This window comes from Bactrocera neohumeralis, chromosome 5 (assembly GCF_024586455.1).
Source record: "Bactrocera neohumeralis isolate Rockhampton chromosome 5, APGP_CSIRO_Bneo_wtdbg2-racon-allhic-juicebox.fasta_v2, whole genome shotgun sequence".
Lineage (NCBI taxonomy): Eukaryota > Metazoa > Arthropoda > Insecta > Diptera > Tephritidae > Bactrocera > Bactrocera neohumeralis.
The window spans coordinates 6,572,260-6,585,016 of record NC_065922.1 but is presented as its reverse complement, the minus strand read 5'-3'; the positions used below and the strand labels follow the sequence as shown (position 1 = coordinate 6,585,016).

Here is a 12,757-nt window from a genome sequence, read left to right as displayed (position 1 = left end):
AAAAACACAGTTTCGAGGAAAACGCTTTTAAAGATGGCGCACTTAGCCTAGCTAGCCTCGAGCGCACAAGTTCTCGAGGCTGTATCTCCGAGACTATTACTTGGATCAACTAGCAAATTTAGGACAATATTCTAAAAGTTTTGTGGTATTTAATAAGCAAAAAAATTAGATTTTTTGAAGTTAGCTATTTTTTTTTCTTGAAAACAATATGTTTTCGTAAACACCAAAAAAGTAGTATTTGGGAAGAAAAGTTCCTTATGTTAAACTCCGAGTTTATGAGCAGTGTTTAATGATTAAATTGGAAATGTTCAATAAATTCCAGTTTCCGATACAATTTGCACACACTGAACAAAAAACAGAAACTTTCTCAGAACAGAAATGAAGCATTTTCGAATATGTCCAGTAAAGCCGCACACAGGTTGGATCAATAGTGTTTGATGAAAATTTTGGATTCTTTAATCAATATATGTATACTAAATTGAAAAAAAAATTACGTAACTTCACTGTTTATAAGTTCACAGTCGAAGAAAAAGCGATGAAATAGAAACCACTAAAATTGAAACAAAATTTTGAATTTTGGTTATAAAATGGTTACATACTGGTTATATATTGACTATATATTGGTTATTAATTGGCTACATATGGGTTATATATTGGTTATAACTGAGAGCGGAAGCTGCAAATTTTATGCTACATATATATAATATGATGTAGTGAATCGTAAGCAATTATAAACTCAATGTTCTTTGGCATTTTAGGTGATGATATGTAGCTATCGTTTCATATTTACAACGATGATAAGTCCACCTACTTCGGCCACCGTTTGCTAAATTAGCGATTCCAGTTAAAATTGCAATTAACGGTTACTTCAAAGCGGAGAAAATTTTTTTTAACATAAAAATCATTTTTGTCTGCTTTAATGATTTTTATTAAAATTTCGCGCAGTTGCAATAAATTAGCGAAAAATGTAACAACAAAAAGCCGACGCTTCATTCAACTGACAAAATGCCCTACTTATTATGCATTAAAAAGTTATTATTATTATTTTCTCAATATAACCTGCCAAACTACAGCGAAATACACAAATTCGCGCATTAACATGTATATTTTTGTATGTGTATGTTGCACGTGTACTACAAGCATATTTCGCGCTTTCGGCAATGGCTGCATGGAATTTATTTTAATTTTCAGCTTGATCGCATTTTAATTGTTATACCGTGCATGTGTGCTTGCACGTAAGAAGTTTTTCTAGCGTGATTTTCTCGCATTGCTTTTTGTTTTCCGAAATCGCGTTGTGCCGCATTTTTAAGGGAACTCGCCACAGCCGCCGTTGAAATGGATTTCCGCTCGCAGTTGATTATTTTATATTCTGCTTTACCTTGTTTTTCATATCCGCGTAATTTCGTGCACATATTTACAAATTACGTATGTAAGTGTACTAGTTACTAGGTGTACTACTTTAAGTATAAACGATATGTACATATGTATTGCTGGTCGCGAGCGCATCGCAGTGCAAATATTGCTTTGCTGTAACTCCTCACTGCTCCTGCACCTATGCCACACACACGCATTTTGGCCCGCGGCATGCAAAAGTGTGGCACGCGATTTTCGCAGAAGATGCCACGCTTGGTTTTACTGCTTCCACGCATGCCGCCGCGCTGCATATTTCAGCAATGATGCCTCATTTTAAGCGCATTTTCGCTTTTAATGCCAATCTCATTGCCGTTTATTATGCTCGTTTTCCCGATTTTAATTTCGCCTTACTTTTACGCTATAAAAAAGCGAAGCTGCGTGCGCGAAAAATGGTGTGGCAAGCAGGTCGCTGGTGGGCGTTGAATAAATGATTAAACAGTCGTATGCAGAGTGGATAATTTTATGATTTTTTTCTTAATTTTCACCACACATTTTCCCCGGCTAATGAGCATACAGAGGAACCTTTAAATTTTATTTGTACCCTTGCTGAATTAGCGCTCGTTCGGCTAATGAGTGCTGTGCGAAAGTGTGTCTGAGGTCGGCGGCGTACATAAAATATTTGTAGCTGGTAATGTGTGAGGCCAAAAGCTTAGAGAGAAATCAAATAAAATAGTCCAATAAATAAAAATAAAATAACTTGACAAATGCTGTTGAACAGCGGGTGTTGATGCGCACAATTCTCACACCAGCAACGCAGGCCGCCTACGCATTTTCTAAGGAACTATGTACAGTGACGACCGGAAAAGTTGCAGAAGTCAATTTGTGAGTGAGATGAAAATGAATAAAATTAATGATTTTGAGGAACAAAGACCAATTTAGTTATTAAAATAATACACTTTGTTTCATTACTGTAAAGACATTACATTTCTGTGAAATACTGAAAAAAATGTGTTTTCATTCGAAAAACGAATAATTTGATTTTAAAGCTCTAACTATAATTTTAAAACTCTATGGTAATTCTAAAAATTCTAAAAAAAAATTCTAACGGTACTTTTCCTACTATTGCAGGTAGTAAGCGGAATACTCTTAAAATAGTGTTTTGTTGCTATAAAGACATAATGTATATAATAATAATTTAAATATTTAGTGTTTTTAATTTTTTTTTAAGTTTATAGAAATTTTTGTTTTTTTTTCAATTTATTTCTTTCGAAAATTAGCTCAACAATTTTAATTAATATCTGTTAAGCATTAATAAAAAATTATAGTTCTGTGTTACCAGCATACTGCACACCACTGTAGCCACTGCCAGCGTTGGCCATCTTGCCAACTATGCCAGCAGCTCGTGGGCGTCCTCCATTTACTTGTTTTTATGTTTCGCTTATTTCTTTTTGTCTATTTATATATATTTTATTACAATCACCGCTAGTGGCAAGCAACAAATAAGCAGCCAATAAATTATAAGCAAATGTTAAGTGATTTCAAATTTAATTTTTCGCTGTTCACTCAACGTAATTTGCTAATGAAATGTGCGTTTGCTCTTGTTGTCGTAAATTTTTCAAAAACATGCCTTTGATATATCGTTAATAATACTATATTTTGATTAAGCATAAAGCGCTCTTAATATTTCTAGTAAATAAGGGATTTTAGCTGTTGACCCCGCGCTATTTTCTGGTCATAACTCTTTGTTGACCTTTCTTCGATTTTTATTGTGAAGTTATTATATTTATTATAATCTTGTCACGTCTTTGATGGCTTCAAGATGATAAATATTTAATAATATATGATATTTGAAAAGATTTTGAGGTTAAGCCTGTTGGCAGCTTGAGTGCTTAACAGCAATAAAAATAATAATTTATATTTTTGTATAATTTTTTTTTTTTTTTTTAATTTTTACATATTTTTAATTTTTAAATTTTTTTTTTGATATATACTTTATTTTTTACATATTTTTAAATCTTTTTATATTTCTTTACATATTTTTTAATATTTTATGCTCGATCTTTAAAAATAGTTAATTTGGCAGCACTTTAACTCTACCTAACGGTATTTTATTCATTTTGTATATATGAATGTTGAGTGAAACTCTGCGTTTTTCTCGCGAGTTTGTCCACTCGGCACTTTCATGCCCCGAATGCCAAAAGCGACTGCAGAACTCTCATGCCACTAAACGCACATGTGATTAATTACACACACATTTACACTCAGAAATATGTGAATGTGAGAGTTTGAACTTTTCAGCAACCAGTATGAGTGTGCGCTTAATTGGCTTCTTCCGCAGCAGCAGCGCAAATCAAAGGCAACTCTAGTTAAGTGCAACCAAAAAAAAAAATAAAGTCTTCGAGTCATTATAGATTTTTAAATTTATGCAGAACACAAACTATTTACAATTTTCATTTAATTTTCAACGTCCGACGGCAATGTTGGCGCACCCGAACGACATGTTAATCACATGTGGCAGGCAACAAACTTCGCATTCGTAATGTTGCATATGCGCTCAGGCGTTGGAGTGGCAAGCAACCAGTTGGGCAGCAGTTTCCTTTCCATTTCGTTGAGTTTTTTCCGCCGCCGTCGCCGTCTTGTGCTTGCGAATAGGCAAATGCACTACCTCCTGCTGCGGCGCGCATTATGATGAATGCATGCATTGCTCGATTTTTTTTTTAGAATTTTTTCTGCGAAACTTTTTTCTTCGTGCGCGCTGCCAGCGAGTTAAATCGAAGCGCAGACTTGGCGTTGCCGGCGTGGATATTTGCTTGTTCGTGTCCGTTGTGTCTACTTTTTCAATTTACGCATTGCGAAATGAATTCACGCCGTACCACATGCACATGTTGCACATAGACACATGGCAACGTACGACTCTCGGAGTGTACTTTAAATAAAGTTAATTTTCATAAGAAAATAGCAAAATACACAAGAGCGCGGAGGGTTGGCTGTAATAGGCTTATGCGGCATTGTGTTTTTGTTTTGTTGTTGTTGACGTTTTGTTTTCAGCGCGGATGAGCCGCACCTTTTTGCTTGCCACTTGACAGGCATGAAAGTCGCAATAAAGTCCAAGATTATGTATTGCAACGTGGATTGCTTGGGTAATAAGCAAATTATATGTAAATAAATGTTTGTATGTGTGTGTTAGAATGTGGTTGAGTATGTGCGCGTTTATAGCAAACACATAAAATAATAATTTTGAGATAATTTTGTTGTTGCGGTAACTATTAAAGGCATAAAAGGTAGGTTGTTCAAATTGATTCGTATTCTTCGAGTTTCGATGCTATTTTTGTGGCAATAACGTGTTGCAACATTTCTTAGTTTAATTTTTATTGTCGCTGTGGCAATTTATTATGTACTTTCATGTGATTTATATTAATTTTTCTAACGTAGCAGTCAAAAATGTTATCAAACAGACATTTATGCAACAAAAAGTGTCTGAAAAAAATGACAAATCGCAACCCAAAAATTACTTTAAAAACCTTGTGTACCCATTTTCATTTCCACAACTGTCAATTGTCATTTTCAAATATTATCCCTCAATATTTTTATCCCGCGCGCTGCTTGCCACAATCAGCTGCACTATTGCGCGCCTTTCCGCACAATTAAATTCGCTAATGTGTTTGCTTTGAACTCAAAATGGCTTTTCAATTGCAATTTGCATGCTGCCATTAACACTTCAGCAGCGTCAACATCAATGTCATCGGCATCATCATCATCAACAGCATCATAATTAACAGTTCAATGCCTGATTTAATTTTTTGTTGTTGCAACATGCAAAAGTGCAGCAGCATAAAGGCTGCAAGGCAATCCGTTTTTGCCACTAAAATGTCCTTGAGCCACATATGTGCACACACATGCCACATAGCTGGTGGGGCAACATTAGCGTGAGGGTGCAAAAGCGCGCTATTATATGTGCTGCAACAAACATTGTGGCGCGTAATTTCCAATTACGCCCGCTGAAGTGCGCACTTTAAAATGCCAGCGTAAAAAATTTATGGCAAATGTTGCATATGATTTCATGCAACCAGCGTCAGCGTCAGCGGCATGTTGTACGCTTTCGAGTGCAGTGCAAACACAAATACGCTGCGGGTGGCAAAAAGTTGCTGATGAGTTTGCGAAAAAAAGCTTGAAATTAAAGCAAATGTTGCATGAAAGTTATGAAAAATTTGGTTGCAATACTAGAAGTGCAGCAATTTTTATTTAGAAGTTTTGCAATTAGTTTGAGTAAGTGTTGTAGTGGGGGCAAAAGAAGGTATAGGTATAGGCGTACAGACTTGTGGGACAAATTGGACTCATTACTTTTTTTATAATTTTTTTTAATTTTTTTTTTTTAATTATAATTGATTATTTTTGTATTATTTGCTTGCCATTAATCATTCCATTTGCTCTTCGAATTTTTACAATTTATTTTTCTTGAAAAAATTTTAATATTTCCTCACAGCTTTATTTACTTATGATTAATTATAATTTATTATGTTTATTTGCGTACGATATTTACAGTTATCTCGCGTCAGTTGGCACTGTCGATTAATTTATAATGTCGCCTGAGCACACACAGCCATTTATCTAAGCATTTCCCACCGTGTGGCACGTACTGCGCTCTGCCACATTGAGCGCTCAAGGCGTTTGGAAGTATTTGTTTGTTCAGAAAACGATATTGAGACAAAGCGGCAGCAATAATTTCACAGTTATGCATGAACACAAACATCTTCGTGTATGTGTGCGTGTGTGCTTAGAAGGAAGTCTCAGCGACACGAAGGCAAATAGCGGTGGATCGCAATGCAAACTAGCAAACTGCGGAGCAAATCAAACAAGCAGTCAGGCAGATAGTCAAAGCAGCAACTGAAAGTCAAACAAGTGCACCAACATGACAACAACCAACTGATAGCAACCGCTCACCAGTCAATCAGACAAAATGACTTTCGTCAGCCTGAACGCTCGCTTTGCGCTCACTTTCGACACATTTCCAGCTGTACTGCTAGTGATAGCAGAGCAAGCAATCAAAGTGCAATGTACAAACTGCTTTCTGCAGCAGCGGCAACAAGCCAGTTGACACCAATATACATAGATATGCATGTGTGCGTGTGCTGGTGTGCCAAATACGCGCTGGTGCGCCTAAATAAATAATCATGTGAACAAATAAATTTGTAAATTTATGAGCTGCCATGCATGTGTGTGTGTGTGTGTGCGTGCGACAAATCAAATATTGTGCTGCCAACAAATACGAAGTTTACAAAAACATTAAGCGTTGACTTACTTGTACGAAAGTGATTACACATACACTTATAGACACACACACACAGACACCTACATGTACATATATACATATGTATGTATATATTTATTGCAGCTTGATAGTTTAGCTTGCTGACAGCGCGTTGCCGACAAATTACATACGAAATCATTAAGTAATTACAACAACAGCAACAAAAAATTATTATTTTTCGACAACAGTAAACTTGTAATTACAAAACAACAACAGAAGTCAGCTATTTAGTCATTATAAGCATGAAATATGTGTAGTTGCAACATGCAGTATGTGTGTTTGTTTTTCTAAAGGCGCTATTTTTGCTGTCATAAACTAAGTGCTGGCTTGGGAAATCGATAAGACGCCTATTGCACGTGGTCAGGGGTCAATAAAAAGGGCTGAAAATTCTAAATTTGTTCCGAAAAAGTGTTGAGTGTTAAGTTTGCACCGTTTTGCTGTTGTTTGTGTGAAGTGTTACATAGTTGTTGGCACGCAGATTTCGAGCAACATTTTTGTTGCATAAGTCAAAGCGATAACAATATAGGTATAGGTTGTTTGGGTTCACTGGAGTGGCAAGGGAACGTGGCACAAAAAGTGATTTCGATGACTTGCCACAGCCGATAGCATTAATTTTAGCAACAATTAGTCTAATTAGACTACTTACTACCAGTTTAGCTTAATTTGACTATATTTGTGGCAACATGTGCACATACTGAGACATATCCAAAGTGTAGAGAATTAATCACAGAAACTTTACTCAAGTTGATTGCCTGCAATATCAGCAATTACTCGCCATTAATGATAACACACAACAACAACAGCAAAAATTCGCCATGCAACATTAGTGAAAACTATCTTCATAACCAAAAACCCCATCAGCAGATATTGTGTAATTTCGAAAAAAGCATTTTCGAAATGGCAACTTCAGCTAGGGTTGCTTAGTAGCGTGCTCATTAGCACAAATAACAAAGACCCCCCTTCCCAGAGGCACTTAGCGTTATTTTTTATATTTTAGATATTTTTTACAATTTTATGGCGGAGGGGAGCTGCTGCATACGAGCAAACATTTATGAGTTGGATATAAAAATAAAATAGAGTGGAGCAAATAAGTGACTGCAACCGTTAGAATTGCGCTTGCTAGCAACATTGAGGGCGATACGCGAGCGTGCTATCAGCGGCAGCGGCGAAAAGCAAGCGGTTGCACGGGTGGCAGTCAGTGAACTCACTGTGCCGCGCTACTACAGCGTGTAGTGGTGCATGTTGTTGTACTTTTATGATTATTGCTGCTTTTGTTGTGTGATAAAACACTGATAAGCGCGCTGGCGGGCAGGCAGTAAAAGTTGTTGTTGTTGTTGCCATCGCATATAAATTATTTATTTATTTCGGTGTGTAATTTGCCACATGCGGTTTTATTGCGTATCAGCAACATAGTAATAAACTTGTACAACAATTATTCGAAATTCTTCAATAAAATAACTGAGACAGAATTTTTTAAAAATTACGAAATTTTCATTTCTTAAATTTTTCTTTAGCAAAGGCATTAGAGCTTTTTGGCCACGATATAATGCTTACGACGAAACTTGCAAATTTATTATGCCACATCATAAAAATTATTGTATTTCAAATTGTAATATGAGTTTTATTACAAATTCGCACACAAACACACACATACAAACACATATATATGCAAAGTCATGAAGGTGTAGTTCGCTAGCTCGCCTGTGGTTTTATTGGCGAAGGGACATTCTACTGCCTGCCTGCCTGTCTAGCTTCCTAGCAGCCTTCGCTTGCCATTTGAGTCGCTTGCCGCGCTTGCCACAGAGCGAATTTTTATGTGTTGCTGCTTCTCTTGTTTCAGTTTTTATGATTGTGTAGCGCTTGTTGACTTGACACCAACGTGTATATTTAATTTTTATGATTTTCATAATCAACTTTGTGGTTGCTTTTGTTACCGGAATTATGTATGTGGCACCTACAGTGCTGTCAAATGGCCATGAACGTAGATGAGGGCGTAATTTTAATTGTTTTTACGGCGAATCATACATATTTATGCTGTGTGCTTGTGTTGGTATGCCGTTGAGAGTTGGCTGTAATAGCGACAACAACAAAAACGCTGTAAATTTTATTTAATAACTCAAGCTCAGGATGTTGCAAGAGCGCATAATTTAATTGAAAATTGTGTGTTGCATAGCATTTTGTATTGGGTGTTGATTTATAACGGTTTTTGGACCTATGTAACTGTGTGTGTAGGTGTTACTTGCTTTATTTTCATTTGCTTTTGCAATGAAATTCATTTTGTTTTCAGGCTCGTTAACAGCTTGACAGCTTTTTCAACCATCAACTGCTGGTTGTTGCAACAAATGTGAAAAATTTTTGTTGCAAGTTAAGGAAATTTTAAATTATTGAAACAAAATTTCAACTGAAAAGCAATACGAAACAATTATTATTTTTGCAGAAATTAAAAAAAAAATTATTTAGTTTGAGTTACTTGCAACAATTGGATTTTTGTATTAAAATAAAAAATTAAGTTCACTTATACCGTGAATTGGAGAACAATTAAAGCTTGTGAAGATTTTTTGTATAAAATTTCAATTCTAATTTTTCTTGTTTTCAAGCTATTCTTCGATATGTAATTTCTTAGAGATTTTCTCTTGAACATTTGCTTTGAAAAAATTTAAAATATTTTAATTTTAAAACTATTAATGGTTTCATTGAAAAACAATTCTAAATTATTTATTTTCACACACCGATTCAGTAAAATTTTTTAAAAATTTTTTACTGAAATTTTAATTTCGTCTCAACATTTTCAAAACTCTCTCTGTCTAAACGCCAATCACAGGCAATTTAATGTGATTAAATTAGAATATTCTCAAGAGACCTACAAGCACACAATTACTTCATACATAACCAAAGCTGCCACACAGCATGAAGCGTCTTTAACGTGCCTCCTTATTTACTTAAGTATTCCAAACCTTATCTTCGCGGCACAAATGCAACAACAATACCTTCATACATCGATTCGCATTGATTTCTTTAAACACCATTGCGGTGCGCTGATAAATAGGCTTTTATGATTTGCCGCCACAAAGCTGAAAGCTGGCTTCAAGCAGGCACAAAGCTTGCGAAAAGCGACCGGGCCACGCATTGCGGCCCATTCAAATGTCAAATGTCATGTCAGTCAGTGGCGACAGCTAACTAAGGAAAAGGAAGCTTCAGCGTAGCACAAAATGAAAACAAGAAAGTGAAAAAATTGCCTGCTTGCCGGGTCTTACACACTGCCATTTGGCACATCTTGTCACTCGCTCGGTGCTGTGCGCTGCGCTGGAGCTGCCTCTGTTATCTGTCATCTGTTCTGTGCCCACAAGGTTTATATATTATATACCCTATGTTATGTAATTGCTGGTACGAAGTTCTGTTTCCCTTAAATGGTAGATTTACAGGGATTTTTTCGATATACCCTTCACGCATGAAAAGCACCGATGTAGAAAAAAACTAAACTGATTTCCAATCTGACTTCTCAGCGTTACTTCAGTGCTATAGATTTTTCGTTATATACATTATCTTTATATACGTTTCAAAGCCTTCCAGTGAAGCCCCGCAATCACTAACTCTTTCCTTTCAGTGTTTTTAAAGCACTTATGTTTGAACCCCTTTCTACGATTTTCCATATTATTTTACTTTGAGCCTTGCAGCTCTGTTATACTCTATTTTGCTTTAGTTCCCTTAAGCTGAGCTATCGCGCTTTCTATTTTATGCAAGCATTTTCTTTGATTTTTTCATTTTGCTTTTTGTGCCCTATCATCGTCGTGCGGAACTCACCTTTTGATAGCAACTTTGGCGGCATCTGAAGAGATCCTTGGAGCCCACTGCTTGCGCGTTTATAAATCCAAGCAGCGTTGTGACAGTGAATGCCATCATTAGGGTGGAGTTGAGTTCCTTTTTGCTGGACATTTTATTTGTTTTTCCTTTGTGTTTTTGCTGTGCTTATAATTGGTTTGATTATTTTGCTTTGTATGCAGTTTTTCTTGCGGATTCTACTTGTTTGCACTTTATCGGATTTTGAACTGATTTTGCTTTCTTAGGATACAAGATTTTAACACTCGGAATATATTCACTTTGCACTTTTTAGTTGAACTTTTTTGTACTTCGCACTTTCTTTCAAAATTTTAATGAAATGTCGTTCGAAAATGAGGTTGGATAAAATTTTTCAAAACTCAAGTTGCCAGTTTTATACTCAAAGTCGAATATTATTCGATTTTCTTGTATATTGTTTTGAATTTATGTCATCAATCTTAGTAAATCTTCTTTGAATCGGACATATCTTTAATTTTTTTCTTTTCAAATTTTGTTTATCCAATTAGTTTCGGGTGTGTTTTTGAGTTATGAAGACACCAATTCTTGCCACTGTTTTCCAAAAAAAAATATTTTTTTAAATATCGTTGTTTTCACTTTGTCAAATAATTTTTTAAATAATTTCAGACAATATACATAACACACTTTAATTATTTTCGAGGCTTAAATTTTGTATTTCAACCAATTTCATATCTACAATTTTCGAAATCGGAAAATTGTCAACTGTTTTCAAACAACACTTTGTCGCAAATACATTTTGCCGTCGCTAAAGCATTTGCCGCGCACGTTCAGATACCTTCGAAACTCGTCGCAATTGCTTGGTAGCTTTGTAAGTCTCTCGACTGGCTATGAGAAAACACGCTTTTCCTCTACGCTCGGCACGTAAAATACGACGACAAATAATTCCGTAGCATGAAATAGCTGAACACACACAAAAATTATTCGAGAAACGTAAACTCACTAAATTCAACGTCATCAACTAACGACCGCTCACGACCAACTGAAGCAACTGGCTGCAACGACAAACATTTTAAAAACTATGTATTCCATACGAGACACCACCACGACCAGTCAGCCAAACGACAGCGAAACAACCGAAATACACCAGTCAACCAGTCAGCCAAGCAGTCAAGCAAAGCAATTGATATGCCGAACGAACAGCGTGTGTCGGCGTAGGCAACGAATGTTGCAACATATACAAAACCGAACTTGCAGCGAATTGCGCCGAAACGTTGTAGCGAACCGAATTGGAAAATGCAACGAAGTTGGCTGGCTGGCTGGCGCTGGTTCTGAAGAAGACCGGTTGAAGAAGCAGCTGGTGGACAGCGCGGATTGTTGTTAGCAGCTGCGGATTGCCGGGTCGTTGGTGGAGCGCGGGCGCCAACTTGTGTGGATGGCGGGCAAATTGTAGTCGCTACGCGCGTGTGAGTGTAGCCCTAAAAGCAAAGCAAAAGCAAAAAGTTTCAAGCTTGTTGGTAGCGTCTACTTGTTGGCCGCTGGGTTCGATGGCGACCAAATAAACGACGTTGGAGCAATAATGTGCTGGGTTGTTCGAGGAGACGGCAAAAAACCGGTTTTCGCACAACATGCTGCTAGCTACAAGCGCCCACAACATGTTGAGAGCGTTGTGTGGCAACTGCAGGTTGCGGTTGTTTGTTGGCTGCTTGTATTTTTAATGCATTTTGGGGCAACTTTTTCCCAATTCGCCGCATAGAAGTTGGCTTCTGTTAAACAGCAAATTCTAGAAGCATTACAGTGGCCAAGCAGTTTTTGAAAACTGTTACATTCCTAGTAAGAGTTTGTTGTAAATTTCTATAGTAGACATGCCGGAAATATTTATAGAGTATTATAGAGGTTCTCCAAGACATCACAGTTATATTGAACCTTCAATTAAATTTTTGTAGTAGTGGCATATAGTACATAAGAACACCACAAAGTAGGTGAATATTGTAGTGTAAAAGTTTCTACCAAAGAGAATATCGAAAGTCCTTGTCCTAATAGGTACTAGTCTCCACTCTTCCAAACAGGATGAGTCGCCGAAGGTTTTTCAAACGTGAATACGTTCCACAAAAAAATCGAGAGACAAACGGCTTCAACTACCACAAAACCATGGAGGATGGAGTTATGTGGAGTAACTCACGCAAGTGAGGAAAGTTCACTGAGCGCCATTCACTTGAGAGTAGCTAGAAATTATTCTTTTACATATGGCTCAAGCAGCTCAACCAAGTATCCTCTGGGTAGCCAAAGAACATTCGAAGTCGA

General features: G+C 36.6%; 1 protein-coding gene across 2 annotated transcripts in view; it reads right to left on the bottom strand.

The window, feature by feature from the left end:
- The window catches only part of LOC126758323 (uncharacterized), a 62,201-nt gene extending 50,620 nt beyond the window's left edge, over positions 1 to 11,581 (bottom strand). For both annotated transcript variants that reach the window (XM_050472557.1, XM_050472558.1), the window contains exon 1: positions 10,463 to 11,581. In XM_050472557.1, the coding sequence (XP_050328514.1) occupies positions 10,463 to 10,594 (132 nt within the window). In that variant the 5' untranslated portion in view covers positions 10,595 to 11,581. The remainder of the gene's footprint in view (positions 1 to 10,462) is intronic.
- Positions 11,582 to 12,757: the final 1,176 nt, after the last annotated feature.